This window comes from Podarcis bocagei (assembly GCF_964188305.1).
Source record: "Podarcis bocagei genome assembly, chromosome: 1".
In the NCBI taxonomy this organism is placed as follows: Eukaryota; Metazoa; Chordata; class Lepidosauria; order Squamata; family Lacertidae; genus Podarcis; species Podarcis bocagei.
Genome location: NC_138125.1, coordinates 76,713,217 through 76,731,218, shown reverse-complemented (window position 1 = coordinate 76,731,218; position 18,002 = coordinate 76,713,217). Strand labels below are relative to the sequence as shown.

General features: G+C 44.0%; 1 protein-coding gene across 2 annotated transcripts in view; it reads left to right on the top strand.

Annotated features, from left to right (window-relative positions):
- The window catches only part of TSPAN32 (tetraspanin 32), a 36,899-nt gene extending 22,352 nt beyond the window's left edge, over window positions 1-14,547 (top strand). For both annotated transcript variants that reach the window (XM_081205718.1, XM_081205717.1), the window contains exons 6-9: window positions 6,281-6,382; window positions 9,968-10,057; window positions 10,903-10,986; window positions 13,359-14,547. In XM_081205718.1, the coding sequence (XP_081061844.1) occupies window positions 6,281-6,382; window positions 9,968-10,057; window positions 10,903-10,986; window positions 13,359-13,454 (372 nt within the window). In that variant the 3' untranslated portion in view covers window positions 13,455-14,547. The remainder of the gene's footprint in view (window positions 1-6,280; window positions 6,383-9,967; window positions 10,058-10,902; window positions 10,987-13,358) is intronic.
- Window positions 14,548-18,002: the final 3,455 nt, after the last annotated feature.

The following is an 18,002-nucleotide window of genomic DNA, read 5'->3' as shown; positions in this document are numbered from 1 at the left end:
CTTGGGAGAACATGATTCGAATCCCCACTCAGCCATGAAGCTCACTGGGTGACCTTGGGCCAGTCGCTCTCTGCCTAACCTCCCTCACGGGGTTGTGAGGATCAAATCAGTGGTGGACTTTGGAATCTCAAACTTCAGTAGCACTCTGTGTGATGCTAAAATTCAGTGCCCGCCACACCTATCACACTCTATTCTGCATCCTTGTTGCAGCGCCCCCTGTGGTTCCAGCACCCAGTGTGGCCAAACGGCACCTCTGATCAAATGAGAAGGGAGAGAACCATGTAGTAATTATTATTATTTATTATTTATACCCTGCCCATCTGGCTGGGCTTCCCCAGCCACTTTGTGCTCCATGGAGGAAAGATGGGATATAAATGTAATGATGAATGCATGGATGAACAAACCACATGTAGTTGAAAGCAACTGAGGTGAAGGGAGGTTTTTTCCATTTCCCCCATATAGTTCTAGCCAGTGTTTGCTTTAATTTATACACAGCTCATTTGGTTAGCTTAGATATTAATCACTTGTGGTATAGAACAGCAGGTTTCATTGGCAAAGCAGGAGCAGAGAATTGTTTATAAAGTACCGTAGCTTCCCCTTCAACTCAAACATACATTTACTTCAAGGTACTTTCTCTTCTTGATTTCAAGGCCACATTAAACATTCCTGCTAAAGACAAGTCAACCTTTTTCTTCTGTAACTTTTGAGGGACATTTACATTATCAATCAGAAAACAGGCGCCTAGTGCAAGCGTACAATCCCCAACCCGTCACAATTCCTGGATGTCTGCTTATTGTGTGTTTTCCAGCCTGAAAATTCCCTTCAAAGGATGCAGGAAAAATATGGCACATCCCTAAGGAAACACAAGGAGAATCCATAGGCTTTTGAGTGATACAGCGATTTCTGCAATGCATAGGCTTCCCCCTTCTTCCTCATTTTTATAAAAATGTGATGAACAGGGCCTATTAAAATGCATCAGGGCTTTGACTCTTTCATATAACATCTGAAGTGGCCCTCAGATGCTGCCACTTTCAAAAGAAAACACTCTAGTTGCATGGAACTCAGAAAATGTACAGCTCTGATCTATGCACAGCTTTGGAGGAAGGAAGAAATACAAGAGCTATGAATCGATAAATTAGTGATACCCCCAGGCAGTGGCGGGCAATCTCCAGCCCATGAACCTAATGAGGCCATTTCCCCCAAGCCACAGGCACCTTCCCTACACCTGACATTGTATCATGTCAGGTGTCAGACAGGTAAAGAAGCTGCTCCCTGCCTACAGTATGATTTGCAGGCACTAACAATCAGCTGGTTGTCAGTGCTTTAAAAGCCCTGTGACTTTCTCTGACGGGCTTGATTTCTAACTGCTTAGTAGGCAAAGGAAAATATTGTGGTGATGCCAGGTGATAGGTTGATGGGTGGCAGCCACCTGTCAAAATGGCGACCTTAAGATCTCCCTGTAAAATACACCCTACCCCTGCCTTAAGGGGGAAAGCTGCATTCCTAGATTCTGGGTGCTTCGGTCTATGCTATGAAAGGGACTCTTGGTTTATTTTGGAGGGAGGAACCTGAGGCTGCATATGACCCATAGCCTAATCTCACGCAGGTGTGGGACCTCAGAGGGACAGAAGGAAGGTGTAAAAAAACAGAGAGGCAACTTATGGAGCGATGGAGGCAGTAGTAGGGGAAAACACTCTGCAAACAATAAGTTTAGACTTTGGCAAAAGTGATCTGTTCCTCCTCCAGCAACCCACCAAGTGGGGAGGGAGAGGGAGAAGGGGATAGCAGAAAGAGAGAGGGAGATGGGAGTGGTTGCTCTCACTTTTGGCTCTGGGCTTCATGCAGGCCTGAACATTTACCCCTGAGTGAATGAACTCTTGACAGAAAAAGAGCTCTCCACACCTAGTTTATTACCCTTGGCCGCCACAGTCAAACAGTAACAATACATGCATTCTTTAATTTTTCTGAGAGTGGCGCCACACACAAAATAATTCTGTGTTCAAACAAGTCAGGAGAATTACTTGCACATATTGTAATGGCCTCTGGACCAGACTCTTTTGGGGCCTCTCTTCACATGTGATGCACTGTTGTTGGAGAGCTTCCCGCCAAGTAGCCAGGCCAATCAAGATGGAAGTCATAATGCATTCCAAACAACCCTTGCTCCAACATGTCTCCCAGCTTTGTCTTAGCAGAATTTCCATGCAGTACAGTTTATGCTGTTATTGTTTTCCTTGCGATTCTATTAAATATTCAAGGTAATAGTCAAAATCAATTGAAAAGCAGAAACATATTAAAAACATAAAACAAGAGAATGTGTATAAAAATAGGCAATAAAAATCAGCAACTCTGCAATCCTCCATTCAACAAAACCTTGCTGTTGTTTAATTGTCTTAGTCGTGTTCAACTCTCTCTAACCCCATGACTCACTGAATGTAATAAACATGGCTAGGTTAGACCCATTGGTTTTGATGGGTCTGCTTTGAGTAAAACTTAGTTGAATAACATCCAAGATATTTGGTTCATAATTGAACCAAAATTGAGCAACAAGGTGCCTTGGGTGGTCTGCCTACAGAGGGAGAGATGTTTGGCTCCTGCCAGGGATATTGTAGGCCCTCTCTTCAGTTTACTGGCTACCCTACAACTGAAAATGACTAAATGTGGAGTAAAATAATAATCTGTTTTAGGTTCATTTGGTTTTTGGTTTCGTGGAATGGTTTTTAATGAGTAGTTGCTCATGTATCAGGAGAAGAATCAATGTTGCTGGAGAAGTACCAGCTTCTTCAAAGAGAAGCCCTACTTCACTCATACACCTTTTCTAGGATTCTTTGAGCATGTCAATAAACATGTGGCTGGGGGTCATCTGGATATACATGAACCTCTAGAAAGCTTCACCAAAGGCTTCTGAGGAACTACCTGTTTATACTAGAGTATCCTGAATATGTCTCCATCGCGTCACTGCAACCTCGATAACAGTCATGGAAGCAGAGGGGAAATCTGGTTAATATTATGGCTGAGGGAGAGGGGAGAGAACCTCCCTCCCAAACGCATACTGTTTTCTTAACTCTGAATGCCCTGAGAAGCAGCTATTATCTGTGAAGGGTAAAATACATGAGCATAATTTTTGTACCCTCCACATTTTCCTATCTCACAATTAACAGTGGCTTCAGGCAGAAGATTTAGGGTGAGGAATCAGTGAAGGTGCAAAGGGTTCGCTCCCAACTCCCTATCTCAAGGCCCCAACTGATCTGCAGACATAGCATTAGATCATGTACTAGGAACAGTTCTAGAGGCAGCCATTTTTATTGCAGCTGGTTTTTACTTTTTGCCTCATTATCCATCTGACTTTTTATGAACACATGGTTAATTTCCCTGTGTTTCTAACAATGCCTGCTGTGCTACTGATTATATTGCCTATAACCTCATGTTTCGCCCTGGGAAGATTATAGGTACACCACATGTCAGGACCGACAGATCAGTCGGTGGGAATGCAGTTGTCAGCTGTTTGCCCACGCAGTTGTGGGAAGCAACACACATGCTGAGGAAATTCTGCGTTACTCCACCATCGCCATTATGAAGCCACTTCTACAAAAAGACAGGCAGGCAACAAAACGGCTCCCCACATCCTATTTTTATTCCCCTTTGGCTCATTTTGAAACCCTTTAATGTGAATAAGCATGGGGGATAAATTCAAGTTCACTTTACATTTAAGGGTGAACTTGCTTAAGCCATACTTTCTGTGAGAATATGAGAACCAAAAGACAGCTACGCTTCAAAATTCGCATTTCTCTGAATTTTGCAGTGCAGTTCTCAAGCCATGTTATGTGTACAAAAATGCATGTACTGAGGTAAAGTGTAAAAGAACATACAAAATGCACTACGTCTGGAGAAATTGCTTTGCAAAAAATGGCGGAATTGCATAGGCATATGGATATATGAGGAAGAATTTGCTGGTGAATGTTCATAAAGACTTCTTTTTTAAAATGCAAACTGATGGGGAAATGTGAAGAGCTGAACTTATGAATGGAAAAAATAGAAACAGAGAGAAACAAAAATTTGCACATTTGCCCATCCCTAAACATGGCACATGAAAACTAATACTAGAATGAATTTTTAGTACATGCCTAACCTTATAATGCTATGTGTTGAATCTATGGAGTGCAATAAATATGTGGTATGCTTTTTCAATCTGATTTTCTAAATCAGAGATCCTTAATGCCTGGATAGGAAATCTAGGGTCAGTGTTGAGGTAAGAAAGCAGCTGAAATTAGAAGAAACTTTTCATGTGGTTTCAGTGGATGTCTCACCTAACACTCTGATTGCTTCCCTCAATTCTGGTCCCTGCATTATTGAGTTTTCTGTTCTGAAAAGCTACAATTTGCCTTGAGGCCTGCGCAAATCAATAGGAAAGAAAAGGGAAGGGTAAAGGAATAAAAGAAATGGAACCTGCCCAACTCCCTGATAAAGCCAAGATCAATTGTCTTTCTCTGATTGCTACACAATGATTCAAATTTTCCAGAAACTCCAGTACTTTACATTCTTCTGAAAACGTTTAGGATTTGATTCACAACTTAATGGGGGTGAAAACAGAGGATCATTGGCCATCATTGACCTGGTTGTATATTACATCCCAACAAGTGGTGAAAATATTAGGTAAAAAGGTAAAGGGACCCCTGACCATTAGGTCCACTCGTGGCTGACTCTGGGGTTGCGGTGCTCATCTCGCTTTATTGGCCGAGGGAGCCGGCGTACAGCTTCCGGGTCATGTGGCCAGCATGACTAAGCCGCTTCTGGCAAACCAGAGCCGCGCACGGAAACGCTTTTTACCTTCCCACCGGAGCGGTACCTATTTACCTACTTGCACTTTGACGTGCTTTCAAACTGCTAGGTTGGCAGGAGCAGAGACCGGGCAATGGGAGCTCACCCCATCGCGGGGATTTGAACCACCAACCTTCTGATCGGCAAGCCCTAGGCTCTGTGGTTTAACCCTCAGTGCCACCCGTGTCCCTGGTGAGAATATTACCACTCCCCTAAATACTATATCTAGTTGAATGTGTGGTGAATTTATTTTTGCCACTTGGCATGACAATACAGAAGATGGGCTTAGCAAACAGGAACATGGGAAGTGTCTTCTCTGGCAAAGGCATAATCCCCATAATCAAACAGTAATCTCCAGGCACTTGGCTTACTTCTTGGAGACATTTAGACTCTAAATTTCAGAAGAACAAGCAATGTCGGTTCTGCATAATGGTGAGAATCCATTTATGCTTCCCACTGAGTTTGTGGTGATAACCGAAGCTTTAACCATTACTGAAATATGTTTGGAAGTTCCTGTGAATTCCCTGTTGCAGCAAAGCCAAATTAATTCCTGCTCTTTTAATTTCTGAATCAGTCTTGTAAATTTATGTACTTGGGCGCATATTTGTTTTGCACTGGTAGATTGTCATTCATGCGCTGAATTCTAAATCAGCAGTGTACCACTGGCAAATTTGCTCGGGGTGGTATCATTAGCCTGTGAAACATTTTAAACAAATAAATAAATCTGTAAATATTCATTGCAGTGTTTTCATCCAGTTTCAAGAGCGGGGCTGCTTGCACTTTGAACTAAATGCATTGCAGTTCTATACCTAGTTAATCCAAACACTATCCAAAGAAAGCTGAATTATGTATTATTATTATTATTCTGAAAATTGAGCAAGTTTGCATAATTGAACAGTTTTCTCTGACTTGGTTGCATAATGTGCTCAGGACTGCTAGTCATGGCATTGGGCAGTGAGCAGCAAAGTCCCACTCCCAGCAACTTGAATCCTTATTCAATGACCTCTCAGGCTGAAGGCAGCCCTATTTAGGGAAGTTTTTAGTGACTGATGTTTTAAATGTATTTTGACTCTTTTGTTGGAAGCTGCCCAGAGTGGCTGAGGAAACCCAGCCAGATGGGCGGGGTATAAATAAATAAATTATTATTATTATTATTATTATTATTATTATTATTATTATCATCATCATCATCATCATCATATTTCTGAGATTTTAGCTGGTATTGTCCACACACTTCTAAACATTTCTTTCATAGCCCACAAGGACTTGAAAGTAGACTTTTTTCAAAGGAAAAACAACTCTGATTCTCCGGAAACTGAATTCTGTACCCTGTGCTATATTGTGCATTTTTTCTGCACTCGGAAACAATTACAGCAAACCTAGCACAACTGTCTGTTTATGAGATCGTTCCTTAAAGGATGGCTGACATGTAGAAATTCTTCTTATGGGCATGTCTTCCCTGTAGGCTGAAGATGCCATGATGGATGTGTATGACATTGTGTATGAAGATGTGAGAAGCAACTCTTCCAACACCAGGAGACAGGAGCTACATACCATCCACAAAACGGTGATCCACTTGTACATTTTGGTCTATACTCTAGGGGCCATTCCACAGAAACCAGTTTCTAGGATTTAGAACCTGGTGTTCTTCACCCTCCACACCCTACCCCCACCAGGCAGCGATGAGGGCTGGGGTGGCATGCTCCATCCTCGCAGGGGGTGGCGGCGCATGCACTCCGGGCCTTTGCAGACAACACTACACCCCTGACTGGAGCACAGGCTATTTGGTTCTTCCCAATGACTTGCCTGGAGAAATGGATTAGCAGTTGGCAAGACCAATGAGTGGGAAACACCCTCCCCCATTGTGGTAAGCATCAAAGGTCCTGGTGAATTGCTGAAATTTTTCCTTGGCTGCCTACACTGATATTGTGTAAGCAATCATGACATAGCACGTTTTAGCTTCATTCTATTATGCCCCATATCTGTTTCCAAGTTTGAATGGAGTTTTGTGTTATCTGTTAAATTCTGACCCCTCTGAGACAGTAGGTTACATAACAAACTCAAAGGCAATTTGCTTTTGCTGGTCCGACCACTAGCAAGAATGAGGCAATAGCTTCAGGTAGCAGGTGTTGGGGGAGCAGTGGCAGTCCCCTGGCGGCTGCTCCTGGAACCGTCCATCATTTCCCTCTTTGTTTGCTAGATGGCCTGTCCTGAAGCCACTAAGCTTGCCTGTTCACCTCTGGCGCAGTTGAAGATACTATCCTATCGCTAGTGTTGAAGCAAAACTCAACTGCCAATCCAGTTGACTTCTGTATATGGAATAGCGGAAGGGATGCCATCTTGTCCTTTGCTTCAAGCAGTAAAATCTCCTCACTTGGGCCTGCTCAGGACCAAACTAGATGCGACATTGCACAGCTGTTTTTCATTTAACAGATAGCCGGCATGGGAGGAAGATGCTGGACTGGGATTGTAGCTTGGGGAGAAGGAGGGCTTGAAGTCTCTGGCCCAGCTGTAGTCCTGTTCGGAATCACACACATAGCCCTTGCAGCTGATATTCACAGTGGGAGGAAATCTCCCATTGGTGGAGCCAAAGGGTTAAAGCCTACCTCTCACCAGGCCACAGTCCCAGTTTTGTGCTTCCTCCACACCATCCTATGCCAGCTATTGGTTAAAACGAAAACCCAGCTATCGTATGCCAAACTACCCCCATCTAGTTTGGCCCTCAGCCACATTTAAAGCACATACCACCAACACCCCATGCAAATAAGAAGAAGGAAGGAAGGAATAAATATGAATGTGGTAACTGCAGTTGGTTGAGAGTGCTGGGAACTGCAGCTCTGTGAGGGGTAATGGGGATGTGCTATAAATGTATGGTGCTACAGCACTTGAATTCCTACTCTTCCTTATACTCCTGCTTATGGATGAGACAATGCTGCGCCCATGAAACTGCCCTGAGAAGAGTAGCAGAGAAGGGCATTCCATGAGCAGGTGGAACTTTGCAGCAGGGAGCAACTCGGAAAGCCCCACCGTTCCTGGAGCAAGGAGCAAGGAACATCAAAAAAACAGCAGCTTTGTGGATGAGTGCAGGAGAGAAAGCAGCGTTGAGGGAATGTTTGTTGGAGAGGGAGAGACGGAGAGGTATGCTTCTCCTCTCCAGATAGCTGACTAAAGGAAATTCCAGATTCTTTGCACTGTGGGAGCTGTTTTTGATAAAGATCTAATTGGAGCCATAGGGGGAAATCAACACGTGCTCTTTTACTATATGGACTCCTCCTTTCTTTTTCCTACACTAACCTTACGTTTTCCAGCATACAGAATTCAAACCCACATCTTGTGTTTCTAATGACAGGGTGGGGGGGGCATTAAAAAAATATATGTTCCCAACAATGCCTACAAATCTACTCTGTGTCTCTGCAACCAATTATTGGGTGAAGACTTGGGGAAGGGAAGAGTCAAGGAAGCACTGTTCTTCCTTGTGCATGCCTAACTCCCAGGGGTGTGTGTGTACAGGACTGCACCCCTGACCTATTCTGTAAAAAAAAAAGAAAGGCAGCAGAAGTCACGCTATGCTTTCTTCCTGAGCCAAAACTGATCAGTCAGACACAATGGCTATGCTATAAAGAAACTATAAAGAACATGTTTTTGTGCCCAAGAGAGAGTCATCAGGCACCTAGCCAGGGCCTTTATGTTTTTGTTTTTCTTCGTTTGTTTTGTTTTTGACCACCACAGTTTTTGCTGTGGCCAAATGCCATGGAAGTCAAGGTTCAGGTACCCTTAGGAGTCTTGTAGAAGAGGGAATTTCAGCACTCTGCCAGTACTATGATATCATAAGATGTGCCTTTGAAATTCCCAGAGGAACCTGAACTGGCTGCACCCTAGCAGCTGCCTAGCTGATGAAACAAGCTGTTTTTAAAACGATGGTCCTTCATGCCCTCAACGCAAAACCACTGCCAGATTAATAAAACATTACCTTAGGTGATTTAAGGAAATTGTTGATATTCTCAGACACATCATCTTTTGTACAGAAAATTAGGTATAAACAGGGGCACCATTTCTGAGGAACCTGGACTGGGGCAATAATAAAAGCCACCTAGATGACCATCTTTTCACTATCCCAGAAGGTTTTGATGGGACCTCTATAGAAATCATGTGTCAACTACCACTTTATGGCTGGACCTTAAGGGAATGTTTGCCTTTATTTGTTTTGAAATTCATACTTGTATAATATGGATATACACAATGCGACCCAGCCAGGGATGCATGGTGTACCTGTACTTCCTAATTTATGCCACGAAGTGGCGGGGAAAGGAGGTTCCGTGAGGCTTACATCATACATTGCTGTGCAGTCCAGTAACATCACCACCCTGTTGCATAAGATTTATACTTCCACAAAATGCTTGAAGTATTTGCCAGGTGCAACGTCACAGAACCTGCATCAGGATTCACCTGTTTGCACAGTGCTGAATTGTGCATCATATGAACCAAGCCCTCTCCCATATTCCCACACCGCTTGCAGCTATGCCTCTAAATAAATGCACAATATTTTTGTTCCATTGTGTCATTGGTTGTATTGCATGGAAAATGCAGGGCGTGCCAAGAAATAAAGGAAAATACTGGTGAGGAGTGAAGGACTGAGTGGTTTGTCAATGGGAACGAAACCAGTGGCAACTTTTGAAATGCAGTATCAAACTTATAAAAGATGCAAGTGAGAAGCAAAGCAGAAGCATTTGACCACATAATATCATGAATGGAGACCATGGGTGGCAAACAGCCAAGTCCCGACATCAACTTAAAGATTTCACTTGTGCAAGAGAACTTACTCTCCCCCCACCCCCGTGGGTCCACTAAATCTCTGGCATAGATTAAGAATGGGTGTGGCGCTTGCTAAGGGAGAAAAGCAGGGGAGGGGAGTTCTGCTGTACCAATGGAACAAGTTAGTCGGATACTCCCCCCTATCTTTAATCCTCAGTCTGATGGCCAGCTGTTATATCAACCACTGCAGTTATAATAATGTAGGGTTTAAGGCTGAGGAGGCAAAGCCTTTGCAGTTTACCAGTAACAAACCAACAGACGACAATCAAAACTCTTCTTTAAGGTTTTTGTTTGGAAAAGAAAAGCAATAATACGAGTGGTGTTTTCCCCTTTCTTTCAGTTTCTCTGTTGTGGGAAAAAGCCACCCTTTGGAGAAGCAAGCAGGATTGAAAAAGAGATGTGCCAATCAGAAGCTGTGGGAACAGAAAAGGTAAATTATATGTGAGGCTGGGAAGCTCTGCAGTACAGTCAGTTCAGGTTCTTACAAAGCAATTCTCACCCAGCTGGGGTATTAGCAAAACTGGCCTTGTCACTCTGGCACCAAGATGTTTCCTGACATCATCTGGGCTAGAAGTTAAACAAGATGATAGTTCAGGACACTTTCAGTTCTATGAAACACTTAATAACAACAACAACAGCTGCTGCTGCTGCTGCTGCTACTGCATCTACATTTATATCGCACCTTCGCTCCAGGGAACAAAACATGCTGTATATGGCTCTCCTCCTTCACATTTTATCCTCACAACAATCCTGTGAGGTAAGGTAGGCTGAGGGTCAGCGACTGGTCCAAAGTCAGTCAAGGAGCTTCATAGCTGAGTAGAAACTTGGAGCCCTGGCTTCCCAGATTCCAATCTAACCATGAAACCACACTGGCTGGTATGAGTATTTTGAGAGGAATTATTGGAAGGCAGAGCACTAATTTTGTGAGAATGTCAGAGCCCTGCTGGATGATACCACTCTCCATCTGAACAGACCAAACAGTCCAGCAGCCTAACTTCCAAGTTAGTTGCCAAGACAATGCCTCTGGGAAGACCACAAGCAAGACATGAAGTCCTTATCCCACTGTTGGTCTCAAGCAGCTTCTGTTTGGTGGCATGCTTCCTCCAAATCTGTGAGGAGTTGGGGAGGGAAACAGAGAACCTGATCCTCTCTGAATTTTTATTCAGAAGTAAATCCCACTGTATTTCAATGGTGCTTACTCCCAAGTAAGTGTGCATAGGAGTACAGCCTTCATTTATTATCTTGTCCTCTAAGCTATTTTCTCTCATATTTCAGGATTGCCTAGAAGAGATCCAAAACTTCCTGAAAAAACACATGACTTTTGTCTCTGTGCTGATGACCATTACAATTTTCTTCATGGTAAATATTTGTGTTCTCTGGTACAGTGGTACCTCGCAAGACGAATGCCTCGCAAGACAAAAAACTCGCTAGATGAAAGGTTTTTTTGTTCGCGATTTGCCTCGCAAGACGAATTTCCCTATGGGCTTGCTTCGCAAGACGAAAACGTCTTGCGACTTTGTTAAACCGTTTAAACCGTGCTTCGCAAGACGAAAAATTCGCTAGACGGCAAAACTTGCGGAACGAATTAATTTCGTCTTGCGAGGCACCACTGTATCCTCCTTTTTCCCTCCTTAATCAACAGAAGCAGAAGTGCAAATCTAGCTTTATGGATGGCAGCGTAATTCTGCAGAAGTGGCAGCATTCTGCCTTGCTAAAAACAACAACCGTTTTCTAATAAGTCACAGGGACCAAAAGAGCTTAGTTATTGGGTGGGAACCTAACCCTTAGTATAAACCTTCCAGTTGCTTCACTGGAAATAAGCTATCTGTGTTTAGATTTCATTATGGACAGTGTTTTCTTGCTTTATGGGCACTATTTCCTGGGAGGAGTGTCTACCTGGAGGGGGAGGAGCAAGGTGGGTGCTGTGTGGGCACACACTGGTGTATCCAATCCAGTGCTCCTGCTGGTGTGCCCGTGCATCTCCATCCTTGCCAGAATCTCTACCCTCCTGGTAAGTGGCAGTGACAGCCCTGCCAGGAGGCTGTTGCTGCAGTTCAGCTATGCCCCTGTCAGGGACTGGGCAGAGGAGGGATGGTGGAGACTGCCTCCCCAGCCAGACCCTTACAGAGAAGAGGAAGACAGTTTAGATTTACAACAGGGGTTTGAGGGAGGTAACAGCTCAGAGGAAGATGAGGGGGAAAGATGGGAAATACAGTGGTACCTCGGGTTACATATGCTTCAGGTTACAGACTCTGCTAACCCAGAAATAGTACCTCGGGTTAAGAACTTTGCTTCAGGATGAGAACAGAAATCGTGCTCCGGCGGCGCAGCGGCAGCAGGAGGCCCCATTAGCTAAAGTGGTGCTTCAAGTTAAGAACAGTTTCAGGTTAAGAACAGACCTCCAGAACGAATTAAGTACTTAACCTGAGGTACCATTGTAATGGGAGAGGAGGAGGAGGAAGCACCAGTGGGGGCAACAGCTGACGGACACAATGTCTTTAGAAAGAATTCCTGACTGCCCCTCCCAGAACCCAGCAAGCCTTGAAAGTAGGAGAGCAAAGAGCACCAAGACAGAGGGCACTTATCAGCATCCGTAGGTGTTTTCTCTAATTTGGCAGTGCACAACTGGCCATGCTAGCTGACACCATCCTGTAATAATTTAAGAATGTAAAGCCCTCTATCCTCTCCCACCAAAGGGGCATACATCTCTCCCTCTGTTTCCCTCCTTTCCTCTCTCAGAAACAGATTTCTAGTGAGTGGCATTGATTTGCAGGTGACTGGTTTTTGCCAGGAGGATGTGGTTTCAACCCCAAGGATCAGAGTTTCTGTGCTCATAAGGACTGAGTCTTCCCATGCAAGTTCACTTGCCAGTTGAGTTGTAGCAAGCAGCTGCTATTGTCTGTGCCAAGTTGGCAGTAAATTTGAACAACAACAAAAGCTGCTTTGATGATTACTCTGAAACTGTGGAACCACTCCCTGGAAGAAATGAAGGAAACTACCTCTCAGCTGACTTTTCTAAAGGGTTTTTTCTTCCTTGTACACCTTTTTACTAAAGACCATCTTGTTTCTTTGACTGTTACATGGTGGCTGTTATATGGTGACTTATATGGTGGCCCCATATTATTTATAGATTTGATTGTATTGCATTGTATTTTTATTGCTTTGATGGAAATCGCTTTGAACCTGTAGAAAAGCAGTAGAGAAATACAGTGGTACCTCGGGTTAATAACTTAATTCGTTCCGGAGGTCCGTTCTTAACCTGAAACTGTTCTTAACCTGAGGTACCACTTTAGCTAACGGGGCCTCCCGCTGCCGCCACACCGCTGCCATGCAATTTCTGTTCTCATCCTGAAGCAAAGTTCTTAACGTGAGGTATTATTCTGGGTTAGCAGAGTCTGTAACCTGAAGCGTCTGTAACCTGAAGTGTCTGTAACCCGAGGTACCACTGTACAAGGTGTCTAGTGAAATTGTTCCCCTCAACTTGTGCAAGGGAACTACTTCTTCTCCTCCTCCCTCCATGCACCCCCACCCCCAAATTTGTCCTGAATTTCCCCCCATACCTCCAGAGGTTTGGGTTGCGTACAGAGAGAAGAGAGGGAGGGGAAGTTCCACTGCCGAAGTGGAAGTCCTTGGACAAATGTAACTATTGGACGGAACCCATTATAATTAATTAATTTCTTTTAAACAACAAAAATGTTTTTAATTGTCTTTCATTTATTTACCTACCCTAGGTGTATGGGATGAGCTTAACTTTGTTCCTCTGGTACGCCATCCACTTTAAGAAGAGTTTGGATCGGAAGGGCAAATACACGCTGCCAAAGCAATAGGAATTTGGCTTTAGACTTCTGCACCACCAGGGGAAAAGAGCAAGACTGTTGGAGACTGTGAGAAACTGGAATTTGTGCCACGACTGTGGGTAGATGCTGGGTGGTCCTATTCAGTCCCCCCCGCCCCAACACACACAGATGTGCCATCTCAGATGTGACTGTGAACTCCCATGACAGCTGCAGCATCTGTCAACAATGACTGGCTAAAGTGATGATCAGGCAGCAGAAACATGAAATGCTGAGTGGAAACATGGAGGCAGGGTATAAACCAGGAACGAAGGACTTGCCCAGCCACAAGTGTGCTTGCCAACTGAAAGCCATCATTTAGAGCCCCCAAAATAGCTAGTCAAAACAGAACAACATACCCCAGTGAAAAGCAAACTCAAGGAAATGGAAATTACTTGGTTCAATAACCAGTAAGAATATTTTAAGGCTCAGGAGAGAGAGAAAACAGCAGCTTGCTTTACATTATTATTTTAAGCAGTTTTATAGCCATTTCTGAACATGAATCAGACCCTATTTGCATATTTTGTAAGCTTCCTTGGTTTGAATACGTGAAGATACTCTAAATAGGGAACAGCCCATTTGTTTAATTCAAACACACACACACACAGTTGTGACAGAAATGGGTGCTGTTAAGTTCTGTTAGGCCTATGCTGCACCCCACCTAAATTTAGTCATGATGAGTAAAGCCGGAATCCTAAACACGCTCACTGAAGAGCAAGCTCCACTGAATGCAGCATGATTTGTTTCCATGATTTACTTTACTTAGTCATGATGAGTAACTTAAGTTCAGTTGTAGCCAATGGAATTTACAGCTCAGCCCAATTCCCATTAATTTCAGTACAACTTGCTCCTGGTTAACTGTGTATAGGATTGCAATGTTGCTCATAACTTACTTTAGCTGGCTACGCAGTTTGGAAATGTAGATCTTAAATGGTAACCATGCAAGTTGTAATACACTGTGCCTCCGGTTAAGATCTAGAATGAAAACAGCACAAACTAGGAATAAGCTTTTATTCTTTTGATTTAATATCAAAGCCTTTCCTTTTATATTACTCTGAATTCCTGTAAATAAAATGTATTTGGTTAAGTAGATGTGTTCTGTTCTCATATATCCTAAAAAAGGTAAAGGTACCCCTGCCCGTACGGGCCAGTCTTGACAGACTCTAGGGTTGTGCGCTCATCTCACTCTATAGGCTGGGAGCCAGCGCTGTCCGCAGACACTTCCGGGTCACGTGGCCAGCGTGACAAGCTGCATCTGGCGAGCCAGCGCAGCACACGGAACGCCGTTTACCTTCCCGCCAGTAAGCGGTCCCTATTTATCTACAGTACTTGCACCCGGGGGTGCTTTCGAACTGCTAGGTTGGCAGGCGCTGGGACCGAACAACAGGAGCACACCCTGCCGCGGGGATTCGAACCGCCGACCATGTGATCGGCAAGGTTTTACCCACAGCACCACCCGCGTCCCTCAGCTCATATATCCTACCCAGCCATAAAACTCTGTTGTTTTGTTCTAGATACTACAATAAGTTAGAGCATTACTAAATTGCCCGAAGTGAACTGAAAATCCAAGGTTGAATGTACTAGCAGGAGATCATACAGAATCATGGTTCTGCCCATTGTCAGATTTTGAAGTAGCTACTGGTATGGATAAAACCAATACTTTGTAGTGCTGTGCGATAAATTGCCATCTCGTTGAAATAACATTGTGGTAAGTGTTTCAACAAGGCAATATTCCAGTGAACAAAAGGAGGAGACTTGACAGCTTCCCAGGAGGTAGTTCAGCTGAACAGATGATTTGCAGATGATTTGCAGACACCTTGTCTCCTTTGTTTGCTGGCTTCCTCTTCCCTCCTAACTAATAAGAAATGAAGATAGGCCCTCCCACAAACCAGCAAACTCTTTCAGCATCACAGGTATCTTTCCACTTGGAACTCAGCTAAGTATGCAGAGCCTGCTAACAATCCAGCAGCAAGCCCCCAGGGCTAGACAATCAAAGATCCAGCTGCAAAGTAAACAAAGAAGGTAAACAGAGAACTGGAAAGCATCTATTTCTTCCCTCATACTCACCCCCACCAGTGGAAAAAAGAGGGGGAAGTGTTTTTGTTTTTATTTTCTGGTGGTGGTTATGTTGCTGGTTCCCCCTAAATAGCTTTCCTCCATATCAAAAAGGAAGGGCTTTTTTATTTAAAGAGGACTACCTTTTTGCTTGCTTCCCCTCCCTTTGATAAAAAGGGAGAGACTAGTAGGATGAGAGCTTTTGGGGGGCTCTTCTGTGGGGAGGGGAGAAGATATAGCTGGCTGCCTTATGCTGAAATGGGAGGTTGGGTACCATGTGAGAATGATGGGATGTTTTTTGGTAAGCAGTGCCAGCAAATGTGTGCCTACGCACAAACAAGCCCTACTGAATTCAATGAGGCTCACTCCCAGGAAAGTAGAAGTTTAGTTGAACTCAATGGGGTTTATGCATGCACAGATTCCACTTAGACCTCTGAGTGGGAAAGCAGATGCAACTTGACTAATAAATCATTTAACTACTCTTAAAATTAGTTGAAAATATATTAAATATATTATATGGAAGTTTATTCACTATTTTTTTATTAAATCTACTACTTCCTTACATTCTAAGGCCCTCCACCACCACAGGGAGCCTCATCAAGGCCCTCAGCTGCTGCGGGAAGTGCGGCACACCCTCCCACACCACAGAGAGGTCTGGTGGGATGTTTTGCTGCCACAGGCAGGCCCAGCAGGGCCCTCCGCTGCCACATATGTCATGGGATACCGTGATATTTAGCTGGTGATATATCATGATATTGATAACCAGATATCGCCCAGCCCTAGTACTCGGTAGGAGCATGTTACCATTTCATTTTGCATTGATGCAAGTGTCATTTGTGCTTTTTTGTTCTGATTTAAAGCGTCACATCCAGTATATGCCGGACAGAAAAGCAATGTTAGTTCCCTAAAACACCCTGATTCTGATATCGTGGGTCTTAAATATGGTCTGAAGGCACACACAATGCAGGGGAGGGTAGTGTCAAGAGTACTGTTCCCTGCTGACCATAGTCCTGACCCTGCACAGGCGTTCACCAGCAACTTTTTACACTTTAACGAATGCATAACTTCATTAAGTCAGGAGCCATCATCTTAAGAACATATAAAGCTGCCTCATACCAATTCAGACCATTGACTCATCAGTATTGTGTATCCCAGAGGTAGGAATCTGTCACCCCCCCAAATGTTGTAGGACTATAACTTCCATCATCTTGGGCCATTGCCCATGCTATCTGAAGCTGATGGGAGCTGGTGTCTAACAACATCCGATGGCTACAGGTTTACCCTAACTGGCCTTCCCAAATCTATCTGGGATCAAAGCTGGGGTGCACTGGGTACAGGTACTCAACCCATGAGCTCATTCCCCACTTTGTTATGTATCAGAACAACTGGACCTCATTTTTGTTTTTGTTTTAACACTCATGCAAAATATAATGGAAAAAATGTGAGATGCTATATTCAAGGACTGCAGCTCATTTACACAAAAAGGACAGTGTATTGTGAGGAAGGAAGAAACTGTTCTATCTCCTCCATGTCTCTTTTCAAGACTTGGTAGGATGGAGTCAGGTGCTGTTCCTATAATTGCTCCCAGTAGCTGCAATCCCTTACAAACAGTACAGAGTTAACCAGCATGGAAAAAAGTTTTAAACATAGACAAGGCTTCTGAAAGGGCCCGTGCTAAGAAAACTAGCTCTTGGCTATCATTGCTAATGTTGTTATCCCAAAGGCCAGATGGGAGGCCACGTGATTGCTGGCTGCTTCAAGGAAAATGAAATTAAAGTGCCCTTCTTTCTCTCCCTTATGTATGCAGGCAGTGCTGTTAGAGTTGCCGAGGTATTAGCATAATGTCTGCTAGGCAGTAAATCTTCCTGCACCGAGAAGACATTTGCACAGCTGGCAATGGCTCTGGCAGAGACACAAAGGGCAAATGATATCCCAGCTGAGCCCTATGCAGAACTCACAGGTAACCTAGTTTGGCTCAAATGCAAGTGACGTTCACCGTTTTCCTAGCCTCTGGCCTTGTCCTTCCCCTTTCCCCACTGGTTTATGGAAGAGCACAAGCACTGAGATTAAATGGGCAAAAGAGGGGAGAGATGAGAAAGGAGCACCATGATCCCAGTTGGTGCCAGTTTCAGAAGAGACTTGTGGGATGGAACATGGTTTCATTGGCAGAGCCTGTGAACTTGGCCAGGACTGTCTTGTAACTAACAAGCACAAATTGTTCAGAGAAAGGAAAGTATTAGCCATTTCAGTCCACATGTTGATGGTGAGTCAGTAAACCAGACGAGAATCCATAATGTCATTATGCCACTTGTTCTGACAGCCAATCATTTACAGTAGGGAGAGGGAAACTTTGGTCCTCCTGCGGCTACTTGACTAAGGTTACCAGACGTCTCCGTTTCCCGGGGACAGTCCCCGGATTTACAAATCAGTGCCCATACAAAATCCATTGAAGTTGAAAAGTGTCCCCAGATTCATTGGAAAAAGATC